Source organism: Astyanax mexicanus, chromosome 22 (assembly GCF_023375975.1).
Source record: "Astyanax mexicanus isolate ESR-SI-001 chromosome 22, AstMex3_surface, whole genome shotgun sequence".
NCBI lineage: Eukaryota > Metazoa > Chordata > Actinopteri > Characiformes > Acestrorhamphidae > Astyanax > Astyanax mexicanus.
This window is the reverse complement of record NC_064429.1, coordinates 34,388,316-34,409,699: the sequence shown is the minus strand read 5'-3', so window position 1 is coordinate 34,409,699 and position 21,384 is coordinate 34,388,316. Positions and strand designations below refer to the sequence as shown.

General features: G+C 35.8%; 1 protein-coding gene across 2 annotated transcripts in view; it reads left to right on the top strand.

Annotated features, from left to right (window-relative positions):
- Positions 1–2,396: 2,396 nt before the first annotated feature.
- Positions 2,397–21,384, top strand: part of chfr (checkpoint with forkhead and ring finger domains, E3 ubiquitin protein ligase) — a 33,918-nt gene continuing 14,930 nt past the window's right edge. The window contains exons 1-12 of one of the 2 annotated variants that reach the window (XM_049470590.1): positions 2,397–2,646; positions 4,916–5,071; positions 9,168–9,267; positions 9,481–9,590; positions 12,594–12,653; positions 13,381–13,578; positions 15,188–15,334; positions 16,100–16,223; positions 16,338–16,492; positions 18,494–18,656; positions 20,105–20,247; positions 20,831–20,947. In XM_049470590.1, the coding sequence (XP_049326547.1) occupies positions 2,619–2,646; positions 4,916–5,071; positions 9,168–9,267; positions 9,481–9,590; positions 12,594–12,653; positions 13,381–13,578; positions 15,188–15,334; positions 16,100–16,223; positions 16,338–16,492; positions 18,494–18,656; positions 20,105–20,247; positions 20,831–20,947 (1,501 nt within the window). In that variant the 5' untranslated portion in view covers positions 2,397–2,618. Of the gene's footprint in view, positions 2,647–4,915; positions 5,072–9,167; positions 9,268–9,480; positions 9,591–12,593; positions 12,654–13,380; positions 13,579–15,187; positions 15,344–16,099; positions 16,224–16,337; positions 16,493–18,493; positions 18,657–20,104; positions 20,248–20,830; positions 20,948–21,384 lie in introns of both variants that reach the window. The other variant, XM_049470589.1, reaches the window with a different exon arrangement.

Genomic DNA, 21,384 nt, shown 5'->3' with positions numbered 1-21,384 from the left:
AAGTGTTATTTAATGTTTTTTTTATTACTTTATTTTTATTATTTTCTACATTGTAGATTAATACTAAGGAATTAATACTAGATTAATATGGAATATTTTATCTGGCTATTCACCTTAATATATTAGAAATATATGTATGTATAATGACTTTATTAAATATAAATCTTACATTAAATAAATTAACATTGAGCCAAATTAAGATCTGTTGCTGCTGAATCTGTTGATTTTTACAGTGCAGCCCGCCAGGTGGCGCCAGAGCTCGTTTATAGAAAGCCTAATATAATATATGTATAGAGCCTAATATAATATAATCTCTAATATAAATAGAAACAAACCACTTACCCAGAATATTTCTTTATTTTTTGTGAATTATAATTACATATTTACTTAAAAACTATTTAAAAAACGTAAAAGTACAGTAAAGGTGCCCATATCAAAACTATGATAAAGAGTGTCTCAGACATCAGATAGTGTATTCTTAATTTGTGTAATAACTCTTCATGATGGACTTTGTTGAGATTTTAGAGATTAATAACATTATTCTTTAATATTTTTTAATATTCATATTCTGTGTACTTATTTATTTATTAATTATTACTTTTATTATAATAGCACTATACCATATGGGTACAATAATTAACAGTACTTACAACATTATCGCAACTATAATAATTATTAATATACACTAGTTAAGACATTATTAATAAAACAGTTTTTCCAAATGTTTAAATTTCGTGAAACTTGGCTCAGTTTCTCAAAACTCTAAACACAAACTTAAAATGATTAACTGCTTTGTTGAAACTCCACAAATCTCTAGCAAAACGGATTCCTTCCACCAAAACACATACACACACACACACAGATATTTATATGCTCATTTCTAAGTCCATGAAAATATGTTGGTTTTCTGTTCTTTATATTTATTTGGTGTATATAGCATTACAGTACTACATGTATATGCTACACAATTGTAAGCTGTTTTACTGTATGTAGTAAGCTTGCAAAACTGTAATTTTTACTTATGTAAGTACAATGAGAAACATGACGAGGAAAATCAGTTCACATACAAAGAGGTTACAAAAATGTATTTGTTATTTATATATTTGTAGCTCAGTGATTCCTAGGTGACGAAGGTGTACTAAATGATGCAATTCATGTTTAGTGATGTTCAAAGCTGTGATTTCGAATGATATTTGAGTGAGAACATATAAAATTGTGTTTAGAGTTTAGCAGTTTGGAGTCACAATGTGACACGTGAGCTTCATGTTTTTGGATTTGTGTGCATAGTTCCACATTTTGTGCGTAAACAATGTGGAAAAACTGTAATTACAAAACGATTTAACTAATGTCTCACTTTATTAATATACATTATAATTTACTGGTGTTTAATAATGTGTTAATGTCTATTGTAAATTGTTGTTTATTGCTATAGATGTTCATTTTTAATGTTAATTCCTTTGTTTATAGTGTATATAATTACATGAATGCCAATAAAGTGCCTCTCTCTCTCTCTCTTTCACACACACACACACACACACACACACACACACACACACACACACACACACACACACACACACTCTCTCTCTATTTCACACACACACACACACACACTCTCTCTTACACTCCGATACTCTTTTTACACATACACAAACACTCTCTTACAAACACACTCTCACTTTCTCTCTCTCACACACACACGCACACACATTCATACTCTCTCTCTCTCTCTATCTTTCACACACACACACACACACACACACACACTCTCTCACTCAGTCTCACACACACACACACTCTCTCACTCAGTCTCACACACACACACTCTCTCTCTCTCACTCTCTCTCACACACACACACACACACACATTCATGCTCTCTCTCTCTCTATCTTTCACACACACACACACACACACTCTCTCTCAGTCTCACACACACACTCTCGCTCTCTCTCTCTCTCTCTCACACACACACATTCATACTCTCTCTCTCACACTCACACACACACTCAAACACTTTCTTACACACATAAACTCTCTCTTACACATACAAAGACTCTCTCACAAACACACTCTCACTCTCTTACACTCACTCTCACATTCAAACACTCTTTCACACTCTCACACACACATACACACACACACACACATTTTATACTATCTCTCTCTCTCTCACACACACACACACACACACTCACACTATACCTTTCTCACACTCATTTACACACACTCACACTCTCTTTCTCCCTCACACACACACTCACAAACCCACTCTCTCATTCACTCACTCACTCACTCACTCACTATCTCTCTCTCTCTCATACACACACACACATACACACACACTCACACTATACCTTTCTCACACTCATTTACACACACTCTCTCTCTCTCTCTCTCTCTCTCTCTCTCTCACACACACTCACACACACACTCTCACAAACCCACTCTCTCATTCACTCACTCACTCACTCACTATCTCTCTCTTTCTCTCTCTCTCTCTCTCTCACACACACACACACACACACACACACACACACTGTGTCGCTGGTATTAGTGAGTAGTGAGGAGCTGCGGGTCGGCAGCAGCAGGAGGAGGAAGCGCTGCTGCTGGTGGTGGAATGAGAGAGGAGCGGAGCGGACTGAGAGGTAAAGCGGTTCTAATTCGGATTCTGACTCGTGTTTCTGCTTAAATCCAGTTTATTCGGGTTGGTTTAGTGTTGTGTAGTTTATATATTTAAGGGAAAACTGTGTGTTGAGCTGGTGCTGTTAGCGCTGCGGCTAACTGAGCCCTTTAAACACTGCGGGGTTAACCGAGTTATTTAGCTCAGTTAACTCAGTTATTTCACCGCGGTTTAGCGTTTTACTGAGTTGTGCTGCTTAAAAACAGTTTTACTAACTTCTGAGCTGGAAAAGAAACTGTTTAGACCGGGTTTATTCAGCAAACTGGGTTTGTTTACAGCGGGAGAGCTGAATTAGCCAGCTGCTGCTAAGCAAACACTGCTAGCTAACTAACGCTAGCCTGAAGTAAAAATCCATCCCAGGGTTTTATACCAACTGCCAACTGCAGCCTAGCTGCAGCAGAGCCGCCCGGGCAGTTGGTACAAAAACCTGGGATGGATTTTTTACTTTCTGCACCTGGATTTACCACCTCTACTACTATTATGATAACTTTGTTTATATAGTACATTTAATACAAAGTGCTGTATATACATTCAGACAGCTGTTCAAAATGTTAAACTCAAATATTATATAGATGTATTAAACACACAGAGTGATCTATTCTAAGTGTTTATTTATTTTATTGTTAATGACTATGAAGCTTACAGCCAATGAAAACCCCAAAATCAGTGTGCCAAGTCCTGCTGGAAAATGAAATCCGCATCTCTAAAACCATCACTTATTGTGATTAGACTGTGTGTCTCTTAACTCGTCCTCCAGGCTCTTACAAATGAAATGTAAAATTTGCTGGTGATCAGGACATCTTTTATAGAGATGCGGATTTCATTTTCCAGCAGGATTTGGCACACTGCCCACACTGCCAAACAAATATTCTAATTTTCTGAGACACTGGTTTTTGGATTTTCATTGGCTGTAAGCTTCATAATCATCAACAATCAAATAAATAAATGCTTAAAATAGATCACTCTGTGTGAAATACATCTATATAATGATATATAAGTTTTACATTTTGAACTGAATTACTGAAATAAAGTAACTTGTCAATTAGGGGTGGGCAATATTATATCGTATACAATATATCGTGACACAGAAATATCATGATATTAAAAATCCATATTGTGATAAAAGGGCTGTTCTGTCCTAAAAGTAGTCTATTATTTACTGTGAAGCTTTAGGTGTATTTATTGTGTAATTGTTTTAGTTTGCAGTTTATATTCATGCACTAAATATTCTGCAATATTTTTGCTGCATTATATTATTGTATGCTATATTATTTATTTTGCCACATTATGATTAAACTGTTATACTATTATACTACATTCCTGAAATTAATTAATTCTTTTTCTGTTTTTCTATATCGCCAAGTATATCGTTATCGCAAAAATACCCTGAAATATTGTGATATTATTTTGGAGCCGTATCGCCCACCCCTATTGTCAGTGAAATTACATTTTTTTGAGACGTACTAGTAAAAATGCAATGTAAATTAACTGTTAATTGCTAAGTTAGCTAAGTTTTCCATCAAACTTTTAAAATGTTGTCAGTATAGCTGCGTATATTCACATATGCTGATATATATTAGGGTTGGGCGTAATTATTATAATTTTTTTTAAAATCACAATTGTCTTCAAATATATGAGCAATTCTTATTTACGATTATGATATTTAATTCTTGCATAACAATGTGCACAATTAAAAAAAAACTATTGTTAATTATACATTTAATTATTTTTTGTTTATTCATTTATTAACATTATGTTAAGGTTTGTAGTTCGGACTGTTAAGTAACTAGCTAGTTAGCTATGTTTTCAATTACTAGGTTACTTATCCTGTGCAACAGAGAAAACCCTTGCTCTTCCTTTTTCTGGGGCGGTCCTGATGAGTGCCAGTTTAATTATAATGTCTGTGTCTGTGTTTTTGCGGCGACTGCACTTGAGGATACTTTCGAAGTTTTTTAAATACTTATTTTTAGATTGACTGGCCATTTTTTTTTATTAAACTATTTTTTTCTTTACTTACTTGAGTAGTTCTTGCTTCTCATAATATATATTTTTAGAACATTACTCAAATAGAGCTATTATTCACTGTATACCTGTAACTCTACCTCTTCCCTACTTTACTTTAACTGATGCTCTCAAACACTTTATTAAGAGGCAAGAAATTCAAGTTATTAACTTTTGACGAGTTCAGCACAGCTGTTAACTGAAAGAGTAACTCGTTTTCTTGTTCTTTCTAGATGAGTGTGACCTAAACTGCGACTGCAGAGACGAGAGGATGGAGCCGGAGAGCCGAGGGCAGCCGTGGGGGAAGCTGGTCAGGGTGGGAGCATCTCCACAGACTGAACTAACACTACTGCTCACCAACCGAGAATGCACTATCGGCAGGAGGAAAGGTGGGTGATGGTGCTGGGATGTGATATTTGGACACTGAGTGAAATAAGTTACGATGTAATGATGATTTAATACGATATCTGATGAGTTAAGATGGTGTAATACAACATTGGAATGGTTCAAACACTTTTTGTGGCAGTCTGTGAAGAGTTATGGGTGTTTTATACAGTATATGTGATTAGATATAATGGTTTAATACTATATCTGATGAGTTATAATGGTTTAATACGATATCTGATGAGGTATAATGGTTTAATACAATATCTGATTAGTTATAATGGTTTAATACAATATCTGATGAGGTATAATGGTTTAATACGATATCTGATGAGTTATGGGTATTTTATACAGTATATGTGATTTAATATAATGGTTTAATACTATATCTGATGAGTTATAATGGTTTAATATAATATCTGTGGTTAGTTATGAGGGTTTAATACAATATCTGATGAGTTATGATGGTTTAATACAACATTGGAATGGTTCAAACACTTTTTGTGGCAGTCTGTGAAGAGTTATGGGTGTTTTATACAGTATATGTGATTAAATATAATGGTTTAATACTATATCTGATGAGTTATAGTAGTTTAATACTATATCTGATGAGTTATAATGGTTTAATACAATATCTGATGAGGTATAATGGTTTAATATAATATCTGTGGTTAGTTATGAGGGTTTAATACAATATCTGATGAGTTAAGATGGTTTAATACAACATTGGAATGGTTCAAACTCTTTTTGTGGCAGTCTGTGAAGAGTTATTGGTCTTTTATACAGTATATGTGATTAAATATAATGGTTTAATACTATATTTGATGAGTTATAGTAGTTTAATACAATATATGATGAGGTATGATGGTTTAATATGATATCTGTGATTAGTTATGATGGTTTAATACAATATTGGACTGGTTTACACACTTTTAGGACAGTCTGAAATTATTTAAATTAGTTTAACACAAAATGTAATGAGTTAAAGTGGTTTAATATGGTATGATATATGTTTTATTACAATACTGTACAGTTTTACATACTTTTAGGGCACTCCATTATGAGTTATGATGGTTTACTACAGTATTGCACTGGTTTAAACACTTTTAGGGCAATCTGTGGTTAGTTATAATGGATTAATACAATATGTATTTAGTATTTAGGTTAGTTTAATTCAATATTAGACTGGTTCACACACTTTTAGGACAATCTAAAATGAATTATAATGGTATAATATAATATCTGTGATTAGATATGATGGTTTCATACAGTATTCCACTGGTTCACACACTTTTAGGGCAGTCTGAGATTAGTTATAATAGATTTTATGCAATTTCTAGTGAGTTATGATGGTTTAATAGAATATTGCATTGGGTTACGCACTTTCATGGCAGTCTGTGATGCATTATAATGGTTTAATATTATGTCTGTGATTAGCTTTGATGTTTTATTGCAATAGTTGACCATTTTACATCATTTTTGTGTGATATCGGAAACTTTTAAGTGTAATCTGAGATTAGTTATGGTGGTTTAATACAGTATTGGACTGTTTTTCGCGCTAATCTGCGAAAAGATATGATATTTGAATGCAATATTGCACTGGTTTACGCAGTTTTAGGGAAATCTGAAATAATTTTTAATGGTTTTTAATGGCATCCTAGTCTGTTTTACACACTTTTATGGTAATCTGTAATGAGCTATGATTGTTTAATACAATGTTACACTGGTTTACACACTTTCAGAGCAATCTCTGATTAGTTATAATGGTGAGGTGCAATTTTGGGACAATTTTTTTTTCTGTAGCTCAAGAAAAGGTGGAATATAGTTTAATAATTCAGAGGAAAGGTGAGTTATGCAGCATCTTATGCAGGGGGGGGGGGTTGATGGCTTATAATTATGAGTTTCTTTGATTTTACAAAAAACAAAAAAAAAACTAATATAAGTAAGAGGAAGATGGATGATCACAAGCCATAAAACCAAGCTGAACTTGTGTGCAATGCATAAAAAAACTGTGATTAAAAACCACCAGGGTTATTCCACCAAATATTGTATATTTCTGATCTCTTAAAACTTTATGAATATTAACTTCTTTTTCTTATTTTTGCATTATTTTAGGTCTGAAAGATCTGCATCTTTTTTTTTGTTGTTTCAGCCATTTCTCATTTTTTTTACAAATTTATTTTTACAAATAAATGCTCTAAATTACATAAATAAATTATTTTTATTTAACCCATATACAGCAAAATCAGAGAAACTGATTCAGAAACTGAAGTGTTCTCTTTATTTTCCCCAGATCTGTATATATACATATCTGCAGTATACAACAGAATTTCATACCTAAAGGAATCTCACCCTTTTTAAAGCCCTTTGTCGGAGCATTTGTCGGGGGTGGGGTGGGTGTTTAGGGGGGGGTTCTGGTGGCTCTTCAGGAGTGTCTGGACTTTATTCAGTGAGTTCATGCCCGTCACAATACCCTCTTTAGTTCAGCGCACTAAAGCCTCCCCCTCACTGATGATGACAAAGGCGACTGCAGAGCCGAGCGTGAGGAATATTAAGCAGCAGGTTCGTGTGGGAGCGTCTCGGTTTCTGCGTCTGGCTCAGCTGGGATCGCTCGGCAGCTGTGTCTGACCCCGTCTGAGCATCATCATCTTCATCTTCATCATCACGCTTTTATACTGCTTTACATTTATTATAATAGACTGGTTTACATGTGAAAAAGTTATAATAATATAAAAACTGCGCAATTAATGAAGTTCTCCTTCCAGTACTGAGAAAAAAAACCCACAGCAAATATATTAATATTAATATTATTAGGAATAATCACAGTAGAGATGATGTGAATAATGATATAATGTAAAATAGAATAAAAATATGTATAAAAATCGACAAATGACAGTTATGATGTAATAATATATAAGTATATTATACTTGTGTGTATATATATTATAGATATTATACTTATTATATATATTATTACATCATAACTTTAATTTGTCAAACAATAGACTGATTAATATTGATCCAGAAGGAAAGTCATAGTGGTAATAATATATACAGCTCTGGGGGGAAAGAAATGAGATCACTTCAGTTTCTGAATCAGTTTCTCTGATTTTGCTATTTATAGGTTTATGTTTGAGTAAAATAAACATTGTTGTTTTATTCTATAAACTACAGACAACATTTCTCCCAAATTCCAAATAAAAATATTCTCATTTTGAGCATTTATTTAGAGCAGAAAATGAGAAATGGCTGAAATAACAAAAAAAAGATGCAGAGCTTTCAGACCTCAAATAATGCAAAGAAAACAAGTTCATATTCATAAAGTTTTAAGAGTTCAGAAACTAATATTCGGTGGAATAACTCTGGTTTTTAATCACAGTTTTTTTCATGCATCTTGGCATCATGTTCTCCTCCACCAGTCTTACACACTGCTTTTGGATAACTTTATGCTGCTTTACTCCTGGTGCAAAAAATGCAAGCAGTTCAGTTTGGTGGTTTGATGGTTTGTGATCATCCATCTTCCTCTTGATTATATTCCAGAGGTTTTCAATTTGGTAAAATAATAATAAAAAAAAAACATCATCCTTAAGTGGTCTCTTATTTTTTCCAGAGCTGTGTATACATACTAGTGCATCTCAAAAAAAATTAAATCATTGAAAAGTTACTTTATTTTAGTGATTCAGTTCAAAATGTGAAATTTGTATATTGTAAAGATGTATTAAAACATACAGGGTGATCTATTTTAAGCGTTTATTTATTTTACTGTTGATGATTATGGCTTATAGCCAATGAAAAGCCAAAAATTTATTTGAATATTATATTAGACCAGTTGGTACTTTTGGCAGTGTGCCTGCTGGAAAATGAAATCTGCATCTCTATAAAAGTTGTCAGTTGTCAGGGAAGCACTTAATAATTTTGATTATAGTACTTAATTAGTTTTCTGGGAGAAAATAGTCTGATAATTACACTTGAAAGAAAAATGAAAGAAAAGTGGTTCCCAAAAGATTCATTCAAATTCTGTTGCTTTAAAACTAATGTAAAATAATAATATAAAAAAATGATTTTGTCTGTGTGTGTGTGTGTTTTTGTTCTGTTGTCCAGGTTGTGATCTGTCCTTTCCTGCTAATAAGCTGGTCTCAGGCGATCACTGCAAAATCACACAGGATCAAACCTCAGGACAGGTGTGGCTCGAGGACATGAGGTGAGAGGACATCGCAATATATGATGTACTGTACATTTATTAGAGTTGTCACGATTCTCAATTCTTTTTCTTGCAACTGTATTTAAAACAATTAAATACCCTGCCATATATCAGTTTTTTATATGGGTTAACTCATGAGTTGATTGGTAAAGTAATGCAGTGTTGTTTATGAGACGTTAAGAGTTGGTTTTATATCTCTGTTGTATGTTTCAGCACTAACGGCACAGTAATTAACATGTCCAAACTGGTGAAGAAACAGAGCCACCTGCTGCAGAACGGAGACGTCATCTACTTTGTGTACAGGAAGAGTGAACCAGAGCAAAGTAAGAAACATATACTGACTTAACTGACCTCCATTACAAGATTATTGCTTTAAAAAAATCGGTTCCACTTCAAAATAAGACTACCTTTATAAAGGTGTAGGTTTATGGGGTAAATGGTTATAAATTAGGTTGCAAATACTTTAAAACTCATAAATAACAATTAATAAATACAGTCATATGAAAAAGTTTGGGCACCCCTATTAATCTTAATCAAAAGCACACCTGACTCTGTTCGTGTTTGCAGAAACGGCTTCTTTCGCATCACTCTCCCATACAGCTTCTCCTTGTGTAAAGTGCGCTGTATTATTGACCGATGCACAGTGACACCATCTGCAGCAAGATGATGCTGCAGCTCTTTGGAGGTGGTCTGTGGATTGTCCTTGACTGTTCTCACCATTCTTCTTCTCTGCCTTTCTGATATTTTTCTTGGCCTGCCACTTCTGGGCTTAACAAGAACTGTCCCTGTGCTCTTCTATTTCCTTACTATGTTCCTCACAGTGGAAACTGACAGGTTAAATCTCTGAGACAACTTTTTGTATCCTTCCCCTGAACAACTATGTTGAACAATCTTTGTTTTTAGATCATTTGAGAGTTGTTTTGATGAGCCCATGATGCCACTCTTCAGAGGAGATTCAAATAGGAGAACAACTTGCAATTGGCCACCTTAAATACCTTTTCTCATGATTGGATACACCTGGCTATGAAGTTCAAAGCTCAGTGAGGTTACCAAACCAATTTTGTGCTTCAGTAAGTCAGTAAAAAGTAGTTAGGAGTATTCAAATCAATAAAATGATAAGGGTGCCCATACTTTTGCACCGGTCAAATTTTGGTTGAATGCATATTGCACATTTTCTGTTAGTACAATAAACCTCATTTCAATCCTGAAATATTACTGTGTCCATCAGTTATTAGATATATCAAACTGAAATTGCTGTTGCAAACACCCAAATATTTACAACTAAAAATGATTAAGATTAATAGGGGTGCCCAAACTTTTTCATATGACTGTATATAACAAACAACACATAACTAGAAATGGCAACAGTGAGCTGAACATTTGCAAAATATTAATTCCACACTAATTTATACAGTCAAACCTCAGATCTTTCTATATATTGAGTTTACTTAGTGTTTTCAGCATTAAACCTGTAAATATATGTCTGTAACTATTTACTATAAATTAAATGACTAAGTTGAAATAAATGACTAAGCAATCAACAAATCAATGTTATCTTTTCAATTGATGTGTTGTAGCTTTTTATCAATGTTTTTTTAAGGCATTTACAACCTAACCAGTAATACTAAATAATGTACTTTATAAATCATTTATAAACCCTTTATAAGGGTAGTCTTTTTTTTCCTTTTTCTTTTTTTTAAAGTGGTACCAAAAAAATAGTAAAAAAGAGAAATTTAAAATGGTTTATTTGAAAGAAAACTGAAATACATAAAGTACTTTTTAAAAAGAGTTTAAGGGCCCTATTTTAGTGATCTATAGCGCATGGTGGGTCTGAGTGTCTTTTTTTTTTGTGCAGCTCTAAAGGCATGAATTAATTCTCTTAATTAATCATGGGTTAAATAAATAAAGCAATCAGTGTGCCAGTCGTCATTCCCTTTAAGAGGCGGGTGAGCTCTGACTTTGGCGAAGATACACCAGCAGCTCATTTATAAGGGAACAGCGATGTTATTTTATTCTTTATTCTCTTTATTGTTGAGTTAAAAGTCGGGTTTACGCTCTGCACCTATAGGAATGGATTCTGACTGTTGACTCTTGTCAGGGTTTTAATCAGTCAGTGGAGCTCCTGTGTTTTCCACGACCAAAATGATAGATAGATAGATACTTTATTGATCCCGAAGGAAATTTAGCAGCCAGTAGCAGTTACACAACACAGTCGAAACAAACAGTACACAGTAGAAACAAACAATAAGTATTATAAAATAAAATAAAAGAGCACAGTGAGGAATATAAGACTCTAAACTATAAAATTATAAACTGAGACTTAAAAATATATACATAAATATATAAATACAAAAAAACTATACAAAGTGTGAAAGTAATCAGTCATAGATATGAGGTAGTGCAGTAAAATAATAATTTAAGTATAGAAGGTATCAGCAGATATGACAATATTAAACATAAACCTGTGCAAGTATTGTATTTAAGTAAGGTGCGTAGTGTAGTGTCCAGGAGTGCAAAAGTACAGGATGTACAGTAAAGTGACAAAGTGTCCAGGGGTGCAAAAGTACAGGATGTACAGTAAAGTGTCCAGGAGTGAAAAGGTACAGAGTGTACAGTAAAGTGCCAAGTGTCCAGGGATGCAAATGAACAGTATATACAGTAAAAAGGCAAAAGAGTCCCAGGGTGTAGATGTGTAGGGTGCTTTCCAGCACAGATAAAAAAAGGCTGATTAAGAAAGCACATAGAGACTCGTTCCTCATCTGTCAACACGCAAGAAATGTACCCGATCACACTTTACTTCCAGAACCACCATTGACACACGAGTGCATAAACGAGTATAAACACAGTATGCTGAAACTTTTAGAGGAGGCATCTAAAAATCCTCATGTTGTCATACGTATGTTAAATGTATTAATCTTACAAAATCTTTAAAAAATTAATAAAGGGAATTTAATTGTTCAATAGTTTTAATTGTATTCATTGTTTCAATTTTTCTCACACCTGCAGTTTTCCATGGTGCCCGGGAGGGGCTGTGGATAAAAAAAAATAAAATAAATAAATCAGGCGAACGATATAGCAGTTCATGCTCACGTTTTCTTTAATTCATTCGAGTGAACAATTTGCAATTCGAGCGAACGATTGTTATGCACACTACGTCAAAAAGCTCGGAGGGAAAGAAGCATTTTCAGCTCTTGATCTGTTACAGGGCTGCTGTGATTATCATCAGTCATCTACATTTATAACCTGCTGCTTATTAATGTTCTAGTGTTACTGTTAGATAATACAGCATCCAGATCCGGAGGAAATTGTGTTTTTCTGTTTTACAGATATAGCTTATGTGTATCAGGCCATTTGTCCCAGTCAGACTGATTCTCAGGATTCTGATGGTGAGTAAACATGTTTAAATACTGACCTGCCACTTCATTACACAATAATTTTTTTTTTTATTATTAATTTATGCACAATACACCAAGAAAACATAATAAAGACATAAAGTTGTAGTAATACAAACAGTGCAGGGAGAGTACAAAAAAAGCCAGCAGGGCTTGTACTAGGCACTTTCCCATTGTATTTAAATGAGTTATATTTTAGGGAAATATACAAAAAATGAAGTAAAGGAGATTAGGAAGTGGGAGTGGGGGGGGGGGGAAGAAAAAGAAGGGAATAAAAATAATGACAGTAACAAAGACAATAACATTGATAGGTAGTCACAAGTAGTAGTGCAGGATGTTTAAAGTAACACAGCTTTAGGTAATAACTGATCCTTGTGAAAGAAAGTGGTCTTTAGTGAGCTTTTTGAAAGAAATCAGATTATTGCAAGTTCTTAGGTTGTGTGGTAGACCGTTCCAAATACGAGGACCTCTGTGTGAAATTGTGAATTGACTTAATGTAGTTCTGTAAAATGCGGAGTGTAGGTTGTCAGAGGCTCTGGTAAAGTGATGATGAATTTCAGAGTTGAATAGGAATAAGTTTTGAAAACAGTCAGGTAGGAGGTTTTGTTTAAACAAGAAAACACAACAATATCTGAAATGTGTCAACATATCAGTCCTGCTTAAATTTAATTTAAAACTTTTTCTACCTTTTAAAAAAGTAAGTGCTTTTGGCCCTTTTCAGATGCTGTGAGGAAAAGCTGTGCTGCTGAAATGGATCATATTGATACGGATGTGGATCCCGCTCCAGTGGAGCCCGTTACCCTACCGTGTCTTCCCCAGGAGAAATCACTCCGGCCTGGGTACGAGGACCAGCCCGGCCCCTCCAGCTCCAGCGCTCATCTCTACCCAACGTCATACACACACACCATCACTACCACTGGTACGTACGTATGTGTGTGTGTTATCTGCTCTGTTCAGAGTTCAGGTGGTCTCAAACAAATAGTAAAGCTGTTCAGGTCGAGTCAGTACCCTAAAATTGTACAAAATCTAATGTATGTTTGATTTTTTGATTTTTATTTTAGTATTGTAAAAGGAAAAAAATTACAACCATCTGCATCTCAAGATAAGATAAGATGAGATAATCCTTTATTAATCCCACAATGGGGAAATTTACAATGTAACAGCAGCACAGAGGAAAGGACAGAGAAACAGGTCAGGAAAAAAAAACATAAAGAAATAATGATAAATATATATATATATATATACAAAAAAAAAAAAACAATTACAGGAAATATATTTTTATTTTTTAGTTTTTTTTTTTTTTTTTCCCATTTTCTCCCCAATTTACACGGCCAATTACCCAACCCACTCATTAGGACTCCCCCTATCACTAGTAATGCCCCAACACACCAGGAGGGTGAAGACTAACACATGCTTCCTCCGATACATGTGAAGTCAGCCACCGCTTCTTTTCGAGCTGCTGCTGATGCAGCATTACCGAGCAGCCAGCGCGCTCGGAGGAAAGCACAGCGGCTAGGTTCCGATACATCAGCTCACAGATGCCCTGTGCTGCAGACATCACCCTAGGAGTGATGTGGGGAGAGAGCGCCATTTACCCACCCGGAGGGAGCAGGGCCAATTGTGCTCCCTCTGAGCGCCGGCAGCTTGATGGCAAAGCTGCATGAGCGGGGGGTTCGAACCTGCGACCTCCTGCTCATAGTGACAGCGCTTTAGACCGCTGGACCACTCGACGCCATAAAAGGTTTTTTAAAAATTATGTATAGTAAATAAAAAATATAAACATCTAGTGCATAGAGATATGATTATGGTAGGGTGGACCAGTATTATTGCACAAAGAGTAACAGTGAATAAATAACATATAAGTAGTAGATAAAAAGGTGAGAAAAATATTGCACGTTAAACATATTGCACAAATGCTGATAAGGGGATCACAGTGCCTGTAGTGAGATGAGTAAATATTGCACATGGTAAGCATTAATCTCACCACTATCAGAAGCACACTGCTCAGTCCAGTCAGCTCTTCCTTCTGCCCCGCCCCTAAACCCATACATCACTCAGTGCATCTCCCAAACTATCCGTCCCATTTGTTCGAAGAAAAAAAAATACACTGTTTTTTCCTACAACTTCAAATAAAGACTCTTAGAAACTGGAGAAAAAAAACTGCTACAGAAAGACGTCCGGCTGACCCACATGGAAACAGCAGCTTTAGCCTTTAGCTCTTTAGATTAACATGATTAAGGACTGAGACTCAGTTTCAGCAGAGAAGAGAATTAGAATTAGAGTTAGCGTTGACCGGTCTGACAGGTGAAGAAGTGCAGTAATAAAGTCATTAATATTGAGATAAAGATAAAATAACGTAGTTAGAAGTAGTTTTTCTGGGCTTTACACAGCGTTAAACAGAAACAGGTCTGGAAAGTGGTCTCATGCAGCTCCACCAAAGTTCTATAGTGCAGTAACAGCAGAATTCAGCACATTGAATTGAATTGAATTGAGCACTGAGATACGTCTGTTTTGTTCTGATTTTGCAGGTTATGGTGATATGACTCTACTGGAGCCGCCGGTGGTCCGGCCGAAAGTTGGAGACTGCAGCCCCGGAGCCTCAAAAACCCTCACACTGAAACAAACCAGAGAGCTGCTGGAGGACCCGGGGCCCGAGAGGAAACGACAGAAAACAGGTGATACAGGTGAGATGCTGAACCCTGTTGAAAACCTCTGGAATATAATCAAGAGGAAGATGGATGATCCCAAGCCATCAAACCACCAAACTGAACTGCTTGATTTTTTGCACCAGGAGTAAAGCAGCATAAAGTTATCCAAAAGCAGTGTGTAAGACTGGTGGAGGAGAACATGATGCCAAGATGCATGAAATCTGTGATTACAAACCACCAGAGTTATTCCACCAAATATTGATTTCTGAACTCTTAAAACTACTTTATGAATATGAACTTGTTTTCTTTGCATTATTATTTAAGATCTAATGCTCTAAATGAGAATATTTTTATTTGGAATTTGGGAGAAATGTTGTCTGTAGTTTATGGAATAAAACAACAATGTTCATTTTACTCAAACATAAACCTATACATATTTTTTTTTCCCGAGCTGTATATACAAATTTAAATTAGTTGAATTTTATATAATATTTATTATATTTAAAATATTATATTAGACATGATGAGTGCCAGTTCCATCATCATAGCGTTTTTGATTGTTTTGTTTTTTTCCGGTGACTGCAATTGAGGATACTTTCAAAGTTCTTAAAATTCTTCTTTTCAGATTGACAGACCTTTTATTTACTTTTTTCTTAAATATTTTTTTTCTTTACTTATTTGAGTATTTCTTGCCAAAAAACACTGAAACCTTGAATAGTAGTCTCACAATAAAAAAAAAAAGTGAAGAACTCCTGGTACGTTATATTAAATGTGTGTATTCCTTATCTGTAGGTGACTCCTCTATAGCGCCCCCTGCTAAATCAGTGAAGGACAGCAGGGAAGGAGAGAAAACGGATAAGATGGAGGAGTCGCTCACCTGCATCATCTGCCAGGACTTACTGCACGACTGCGTCAGGTGAGAGATGGTCTTCTTTTTTATTTATTTCTCTGTGTTGGCAGTGTTTTAGCTGTAATTGATGTGTGTTTAACTGATAGTATTTTGTGTGTGTGTGTGTGTGTGTGTGTTCAGCCTGCAGCCCTGCATGCACACGTTCTGTGCGGCGTGTTATTCAGGCTGGATGGAGCGCTCGTCTCTCTGCCCCACCTGTCGCTGTCCGGTGGAGAGAATCCGGAAGAACCACATCCTCAACAACCTGGTGGAGGCGTACCTGCTGCAGCACCCAGGTAAATGTAAAGGAAACACCTTGGGGGTTTCCTTAAAGCAAAGTCTTTCACTTAGCCAGATATCTTAATCCCAAAGTTCAGGATTCTACAGTAGCTCTGCAATATTTAGTTGATGTAAACTATTGTAAAAATTAGTTTAAGAATTAAATCCCAAATTCGTCCGTTTCTAGTGTTTTAAAGTGATAAAAAAAATAATCATAAAGCTGCCCATAAAGCTAGGCGATTTGGCCTAAAAATTTGCACAAAAAAAACATTTTTTTTTTATTTTAATAGTTTTTTTTCCTGCTAAAAATCAAACGACAAAGAACAACAAAATTGCTCAAAAACTTAGGTTTGCCAATATTTTGATTTCACTTCAATTTCTCTTTTGAGGTTTAAGTGCAACCAGATACATATCTCTGAAAAAAAAAGACCAGTAAAAAAATGATGAGTTTCTTTGATTTAACCAAATTAAAAAGAACCACAAGCCATCAAACCTTCAAGCTGACCTGCTTGAATTTTTACACCAGGAGTAAAGCAGCATAAAGTTATCCAAAAGCAGTGTGTAAGACTGGTGGAGGAGAACATGATGCCAAGATGCATGAAAACTGTGATTATAAACCACCAGGGTTATTCCACCAAATATTGTATATTTCTTAATTCTTAAAACTCTTAAAACTTAAATATGAATATGATCTTATTATTTTTTTTTTTGCATTTTTTGAGGTCTGAAAGCTCTGCATCTTTTTTTGTTATTTTAGCCATTTGTCATTTTCTGCAAATTAATGCTACAAATTATAACATTTTTATTTGGAATTTGGGAGAAATGTTGTCTGTAGTTTATAGAATAAAACAACAATGTTCATTTTACTCAAACATAAACCTATAAATAGCAAAATCAGAGAAACTGTGTTTCTACTATCTCTGTGCTTTCACACACACACACACACACAGACACAGGGAGTGAGTGAACTGAAACGCACCTTGTATTTAGCCAAAATGCCCTCTACCAAGACCCAAAACAACTTTAACATAATAGAGACAGCCTCTAGTGCAGGGGTGTCCAAACTTTTTTTGTTGGGGGCCAGAAGGAGAAATACATTTGAAGTCACGGGCCACAGACTCTGTAATAAAACAAATAATAAAATATACCACTTTAAATAATACATTTTCCTGATTACTTTCATTTACACACCATTTTACTTGACTTAGTATCTTTATCATTTCATGATGTCCCTTAATATTAAACTCCTTAATTACGGCAACTTTTAGACTCTTTGGCTCGTTTTTCTGTGCTAGAAATGCGCACTCTCTCCACTTTTAGACTCTTTGGCCCGTTTTTCTGCGCTAGAAATGCGCACTCTCTCCGCTTTTAGACTCTTTGGCCTGTTTTTCTGCGCTATAAACGCGCACTCTCCGCTTTTAGTCTCTTTGGCTTGTTTCTGACACCTAGTGTTCAAACTTTGAATCTCACATTATAAAAACCTGCTTAACAGCGGGCCAACTTTCATTCTATTTCTAAAATACCTCGCAGGTCGCTCCAAAAAAGGAAACGGGCCGCAAATGGCCCGCGGGCCGTAGTTTGGACACCCCTGCTCTAGTGCTTCTAAGCCTCTTTATTTTTTAGTCTTTTGAAGTTATTGGGTCCGTTTTGCCTCAGCCTTCTTCTGACCGAGGCAGGGTTGTTATGCCGGCATATACACTGCCCTTGTCTGATCAGTCAGTCCAATGCGGGCCAGCTGGGACAGGCCGGCGCAGCATATATGCTGCCATAAAAACCCTGCCTCAGCCTTCACTGGAGGATCTGTCTCAGCTGGCTTTTCAATCAGTCCAATGTGGTCCAGCTGGGACAGGCTGGGGCTGTAAATATGCCTTATATACAAGGCATTTAAATGCTGGGAAACATTGAAACTCTGCTGATATTTCGTGAATTATCATATGAATTATCATTATTGATTAAAATGATTAAAATCTTCATGATTCTGGTTTGTGACTAAAAATGTCTCTCTCTCTCTCTGTTAGAGAAGTGTCGTAGTGAGGAGGATCTGCGCAGTATGGATGCTCGTAATAAGATAACTCAGGACATGCTGCAGCCCAAGGTGGATCGTTCCTTCTCTGATGAAGAGGGAAGCTCTGATTACCTGTTTGAACTCTCCGACAACGACAGCGACACGTCCGACATGAGGTCAGAGATACTGGAGTTTAAGGGAATCTTTAGTTTCTGAATAATGTTCTGTATTGTAGATTTAATACTAAAGTCATCCAAACTATGAAGGAAAAGCATATGGAATTATTTAGTGAAGAAAAAAGTGTTATACAAATCAGAATATGATTTATATTTTAGATTTAGTCAGTCAGCTTTATGAGGTAGAGTCACCTGGAATTCAGGCTTTCAGTTAACAGCTGTGCTGAACTCATCAAGAGTTAATTACTTGAATTTCTTGTCTCTTAATAAAGTGTTTGAGAGCATCAGTTAAAGTAAAGTAGTGAAGAGGTAGAGTTACAGGTATACAGTGAATAGTGAATATTTGAGTAATGTTCTAATCCAGATTATGAGAAGCAACAACTACTCAACTAAGTAAAGAAAAAAAAATCACTCAGTCAATCCGATAATAAGAATTTTAAGAACTTTGAAAGTATTTTTAATTGCATTTGCCATCGCAAAGACCATCAAAAATGTAATAACGATGAAGCTGGCACTCATCAGGGCTGCCCCAGGAAAAGAAGAGTAAAGCCCTATCTGGACGGGATTAGTTTCTCAGGGGGACGTCTGGGGGGAAAAAAAAAAAAGTACTTCTACTCAGTAATAAAACTCCTGCATCCTGACTGCAGTTGAAAAAACAGGAGGAGCAGTGAGTTTTTTTTGTGAGGTTTTCTCAGTCACATGACATCATCGCATTCAGTAGCTCCTCCATTTCCACTCACCGCCCAAAGCTTAATTACGGTGCGCGGCAGTGGACAAATAGCTATTTTATTAAACGTGAGGAGGCGAAACTCAGAGATGTGAGTCTGGACGGGACTAAAATTACCGGATGACCACGAAAAGAGTTCTGCGAAAAACAGTAGATAATTCAGCCTGTAATTTTTTTTTTTCAGAGGACGTCTGAGAAAACCACGTACATGGCTGTTCCGGACGGGAATAAAATCACAGAGTATAAAAAAAAACAAAAAGGAGAAAATTACACCAGGACCCCCTAAGAAACTAATCCTGTCCATTTTTTAGATATTTTTTAGGTAGTTTAACACTTAAATGTTGTGTAACACTTAAAGTTTAAATGTGTCCTGGATTTCAATTGCTTACATATAAGGCATGTATTCTGCCCTGGTCTGTTCTATTATATTTAAGTCCTTGGGTATATTCGCAGCCCCAGTCTGTCCCAGCTGGCCCGCATTGGACTGATCGAGCGGCCAGCTGGGACAGACTGGGGCTGCGAATATACCCAAGGACTTAAATATAATAGAGACAGCCTCTAGTGTTCTTTAATAATACCTTGAATTAATAGCCGTAAATTAGTAGCTTTAATGCAGTTTTAATAAGTTACAGAATATCACAATCATTATTGTAAAAATGGCACAACATATTCTATATATTTTTTTTGCACCGCTTCTAAAAGCTTGTTCTTTTGTCTGCAGTCAACCCTACTTGATGTGCCGGCAGTGTCCAGGGTACCGAAAGGACTTTAGCCCCGCCCCCTGGATATGTGGCACAGCTCAGGAGGAGGGGTCAGTGAAAGCACCAGGAGACGGCCCCTCTACATCCACAGACACCTGTGCAGGTATAACGCACGCACACACACAACACACAGCAATACTACAACCGCCGGTGTAGTGCTGGGCGATATGGAAAAAAATCATATATCACGATATGGATTTTTTTTTTTTTTTTTTTAATCACGATAACGATATATATTTTAATGATATACCACATTTGAGTATGTTTTCAGTCATTCTTCAAAAAATATCAAACTTTATTTCAAAATGACAAATAATATCAAATAAAAACAGATGGGGTAGATGCAGTAGCTCATTTAAAAAAAAAAAATTACAGGTATTTAAATTGAGTTGTCAAAATAAACTCAAATAACCTTTTTTACATAAAGCAGCGTGACGTCGCAAAACCACATTATGAAGCTTTTTTTTTTTTTTTTTTGCAAAGATTACTTTATCATCACTTATATAAACTGAGTTTATGCAAAGTGACCACGCCACTACATTTCATCGTAGCCTACTTTATATATTTGCATGAATAATTGATGAAATGACTGTAGAAACGATAGGGTTATCATCATATCGCACAGCGCTACGCTGGTGTGTAATAACAAGCAGCTGAAGGTTATAACCGAGCTCCTCTCTCTGCAGCTCCTCAGGAGTTCAGGTGTCCTCCTCAGGGGGCTCACCTGATGTGTACCTGCTGTCTGCAGCCCATGCCGGACCGCCGCTCGGAGCACATCGGCTCTCAGAGTTCCCCTCAACACTGTAAGTAACGGGTGCACTTTAAGACACTAGTGATCCATAGGCGCCAACCGTGCAGAGTGCAGCTTTACTTAGGGCGTGTCAGTGTAAATCTTTGCTATCATATCCACGGGAAAAGTACACCTTGCATGGCTCAAAACAGATAAAAAAAGCACATAAGGCATGTACTAATTCTCTTAATTAATTATGGGTGTGGTTCATTTTGGGGGTAAAGTGTGATAAACGGGGTTCGTACGTTCATGAAAAACCTGGAAAAGTGGAAGTTGTGGAAAAATTAAAATGACCAGTAAGTTTAAAAAAAGTCATTAAAATTTGGTCTTTAAATATTTGTGTTTCAGTTTATGGATGGAGAAAATCTATTTTGAGCTAACAAATACATCAATCAGCTCAGAGTTAATTTAGTAATTTAGCCCCTAAATAATAGAGCTCTTAGGATCTTA